The sequence below is a fragment of the Chaetura pelagica genome, unplaced genomic scaffold (genome assembly GCF_000747805.2).
Source record: "Chaetura pelagica isolate M959 unplaced genomic scaffold, ChaPel_1.0 scaffold158, whole genome shotgun sequence".
NCBI lineage: Eukaryota > Metazoa > Chordata > Aves > Apodiformes > Apodidae > Chaetura > Chaetura pelagica.
The window spans coordinates 400,416-404,661 of NW_009954182.1; the positions used below are offsets into that span (position 1 = coordinate 400,416).

Consider the following 4,246-nt stretch of genomic DNA (forward strand, 5'->3'; position numbering starts at 1 on the left):
GGACAGAGCAGGTGTCCATGGGTGGATCCCAGGCATGGAGCAGCACTTCTGTGACAACATTTCCTGTGGAAAATGAAAGGTCAGGTGTGGCTTAGCAGTGTCACCCTTACCAACCAGCTCATCTCATGCTTCATGTTTTTAGGTAAGAAGAAAAACGACAGCACGAAATTCTGCTTTGTACGTGCCCGCTCAGCACCATGATGTCTGGAAAGGGTAAAGGTGGGGCTGATGGTGCTAGTGTTTCCAACATTTCATGCCACATTGACTCAGAGTTTCGCTACAACCTCTTCACCGTTTTCTACAGCATCATCTTCATCCTCGGCTTTGTTGCCAACTGCTACGTGCTCTGGATTTTCAGCCACATTTACCCCATGAAGAAACTCAATGAAATCAAGATATTCATGGTGAATCTGACAGTAGCTGACCTGCTTTTCTTGGTTACGATGCCAATGTGGATTGTTTACTATCACCACCATGGGGACTGGATCATGCCTGAGTTCCTCTGCAGCGTGGCTGGCTGTTTATTTTTCGTTAACACCTACTCCTCTGTTGCCTTTCTGATGGTCATCACCTACAACCGGTACCAAGCTGTGACTAACCCCATTAAAGCTGCTCAGTTAACTACCCAGAGAAGAGGTATCTACTTATCAGCAGCTATCTGGATCATAATAGTGGGCAGCTCTTTGTATTACCTTTTTGACAACAATACTAATCAAGAGAAGATCAATGCGAAGAATTTCACGCGGTGCTTTGAGCGCTACAACTCCTCTGACGGTGTTGCAGCTGTTCTTGCAATTCATGTCATCATTTGTGTCCTCTTCTATATCATTTTCCTTTTCATACTAGGCTGGAACATCATCATTATCAGGACTCTGTTCTCCAAATCAGTGCAGCCAAGGAAGAATGCTCATGTGAAGCAAAGGGCACTCTGGATGGTGTGCACAGTGCTGGCTGTGTTCAGCATAAGCTTCGTTCCTCACCACATCGTGGACCTGCCCTGGACCCTGACAGTTCTGGAGCAGTGGCAGAAGGAAAACTGTCAGTTGCGCCAACAACTCAATGATGCTCACCAGGTGACTTTGTGCCTCCTGAGTATGAACTGTGTGTTGGATCCAATCATCTACTGCTTCCTCACCAAGAAGTTTCAGAAGCATCTTTCAGAAAACCTGAAGAGCATGAAAGGGAGTCGCAAGTGCTCCAGGCAAACCACAGACACAGTGCTGGAGGGCACCATTCACCAGGAGGATGCCATCATGAGCTAGGGCAGCTCTGTTCTGTTTGCAGGCTGAGATGCATGGATTAGTCACTCAAGAAGAGGCACTGAGGGACACAGCAGAGGACCAGGATATGATGTTTCCTTTTTCCCATTAGACAGAAGAATGGACGCTCATTTCTTCTATCATGTGCAACTGGTAGAACTGGAACCTGTAATGATCTGGCAGAAAAGCACCTGCTGGATGGGCTGATGTTCTCACAGCTCAGATAATATGGTTTTACATGAAAGAAGTGTGTCATTGAGTCTCTGCAGTGAGCAGCTAGAAGCTTAGTGCACTGAAATTATCCATTCTGTCAGCCCAGATAGCACTGTCCCTGGTCCTTTGTCTGCCCAGCTCCCAAGAAGCTCCCGGCAGCAGAGCTGTAAGAGATTTCTGAAAGACCTGGAAGAAAAGACTGAGCTGCTAACATCATTGAGTGACTTTTCTAAGAAGCTTGCATGGTTCTGTGAAGATTCTGAGCTGAAGAAGCTCTTGAGTGGCTAGAAGGCACATAGTCCGAGGAGTTCCTCAAAGCCATCAAAGAAGAGATCTGCACCTCTGATCCCCTCTTACCTACTCACATGTTCTGCTGGGGTCCATACTTGACAGATGTCTGGGAGCTGCCATTACAAACTTTTTGCCTTTGCTCCCAGCTCTGGAACCATTCAAGTAACTAGTAAGCAAGACAAGGAAGAGAACTTGGCAGAGCCTCAGTCCCCATCCCCAGAGCAGCATTATGTCCAAAGGGGACTGTTGTCTGCCCTGGCTTCTTGTATGAGAGCTGAACTGGAAAACCAGTGGTCTCTTGCACTCAATTTAGTAATTTTTGGCTGAATCCATGTGTCTGTGGAGATCCAGTCTCACTTTGGAGGCTCCAGATAACAGAAGATTATTGTCAGCACAGACATTACAATAAGAAAAAGCTTAAAATGCTTCAGCATCTTATTTATTTAAATGTGGGTTGCAGCAAGCAACTGTACCTCATTCTGTACCCCAGCTTTTCTATTTCTGCTGTGAAGAGGTGAAGCTGACTAGTTCTTGAGAGCCTACCAAAAGTGAAGCCATAGGTCAGGTCGTGGCTGCTTTCTGAGCACATCAGTGATGCCAGACGTGTCACTCATGCACTCGGGCAAGCCTGGAACCTCCTGGCTCAGGGCTGGCTGCCTGCACTGGGGCCCAGGGCAAAAGGGTTTCTCAGGGCTGCTGAATTCTCTTACCAATCACGAGATACTTGAGGTTCCTTTTGTGCCCCAAATTGCTCAATCCAGCACAGGAAATTGGGTGGGGAAGGGAACTTACTTGTTTTCGTAACAGCTTTTTTAGTTCCCTAAGCGACGCAGGAGAGTCTGGTTGGCAACAGAAGCCTGACCTGTGACATTATTAGTATGCAGGGCAGCAGCTCTCCCACACCCCCCAGAGCATTACAAGGCAAACATGGAAGATCTCAAGTCTTTTCAAAGATAGGATGAATGTTTGTATCAGATTTTGCCTTTATTCCATGGAGATACAGGTCCAACATGTCCTATCTATCTCCTGAAGATCCTCAGGGAGCTTTTCTACTCACCTGTACTAATGACCACAAGAAGTAAGATGTTTCTTTCTCTGCTGCCACGTGCCAGGGCCACCCACGTGCTGTGTCCAGTGCCAGAGGAAAGAATCCAATCACAACGTGACTTCATTTCCTTCCTGGTCCTATAAAGGCCACCCATAAAAAAACACCTGCTGGCACCTCTTAGCAGAGAAACTCCCTCCCTGTCCAAAGCTTTGCCCTTGAATCTGCAGTTATCCAAGCCCCAGCACACAGCCAGGAGGGCAATTTCTGTCATGGAAAAGCTGAAATCCCACTTGCTGGAGGAACCTGCCCCTGCCCTCCCCAGATGGCACGTTCTGAGGAGCTCCTGGAGCTGCAGGTGGTGTGGAGCTTTCCTCTCCTCCCCTTGCCACGGTGGAGCTCTCTTGCTTCACAGTCCATAGAGCACTGAGCAGTGTGACAGCTCTTAGGGGAAATGGAACGGGATTTTACAGGCAGGTATTTTAAACATGTGATCCTCTCCTACTGATTCCGGGTAAGCTTGCAAGAGAGTTGACAATTTTGGCTACTTACTGTGGGTAAATAAGATGCTTTACTCCACAGAAAACAGCTGAAAGGCCAGATGGACTCAGACAACGAGTGTGAACTTGCATCCAAGGAAAAGTAAGTGGAGGAAGAAGCCCTGAGGGCACTTGAGGAGGTTACGTTGCAGTCATTAAGTCAGTAACAATGTGCTTCTAAAAACCAGTCTGAGCTTCTGCTTCTGTTCCTGGAATTACTTTCTGGGTTTTACCACAATGCTGCACTACTCTGCTTTACTTTACAATAAGATGGATCCTCAAAAGTTCTTTTAAATAAAGCCTGTTTCCCAAATGATTTGCCCTTTAACTTCTCATCTTTCTGCATTTACACCCAAGGGAAAACCCTCAGTACCAGCTTGATTTTTTTGGTGCTATTTGTTTTTAAGAAACACCAAGTGAACTCTTGGGAGAGGTGAAATTAAAGGCTGAGCAAACATTTACATGCGAGAAAGGGGAAAGAAACAACTTCAGAGAGGAAACAACTTCTGGAAAAGCTGCTCTTCAAAACCTGAGAGCCCCCAGCTCTGCCCAGCACCGACGGGAGCTGCACCTCGGTGGGCGCTGGGCTGGGCAGTGACCAGGGGCTGCCCGGGAGGTGCTGGAGCCCCCGCCCCTGCGAGTGGTTAGAAGAAATACAGATGCAGTGCACAGGGACGTGACTTAAGCACTGAACGGTTATGGCAGGGGATTTAGGTTATGGTTGGACTTGATGATCTGCGAGGTCCAACCAGGATGGTTCACAGACTCACCGAGGCTGGAAAAGACCTTCAGGATCATCAGCTCCAGCCCGTGACCTGACACCGCCACATCGCCAGAGCAGGGCACCAGGTGCCACCTCCAGCCTGTCCCGGAGCACCCGCAGGGACGGCGACTCCCCC

The 4,246-nt window shown here is 48.1% G+C and overlaps 1 protein-coding gene across 1 annotated transcript; it reads left to right on the forward strand.

The window, feature by feature from the left end:
• Positions 1 to 200: 200 nt before the first annotated feature.
• Positions 201 to 1,262, forward strand: PTAFR (platelet-activating factor receptor). Its single transcript, XM_010002912.1, has one exon. It carries the CDS (start codon positions 201 to 203, stop codon positions 1,260 to 1,262), a length of 1,062 nt encoding a protein of 353 aa, XP_010001214.1.
• The last annotated feature ends 2,984 nt before the right edge of the window (positions 1,263 to 4,246 follow it).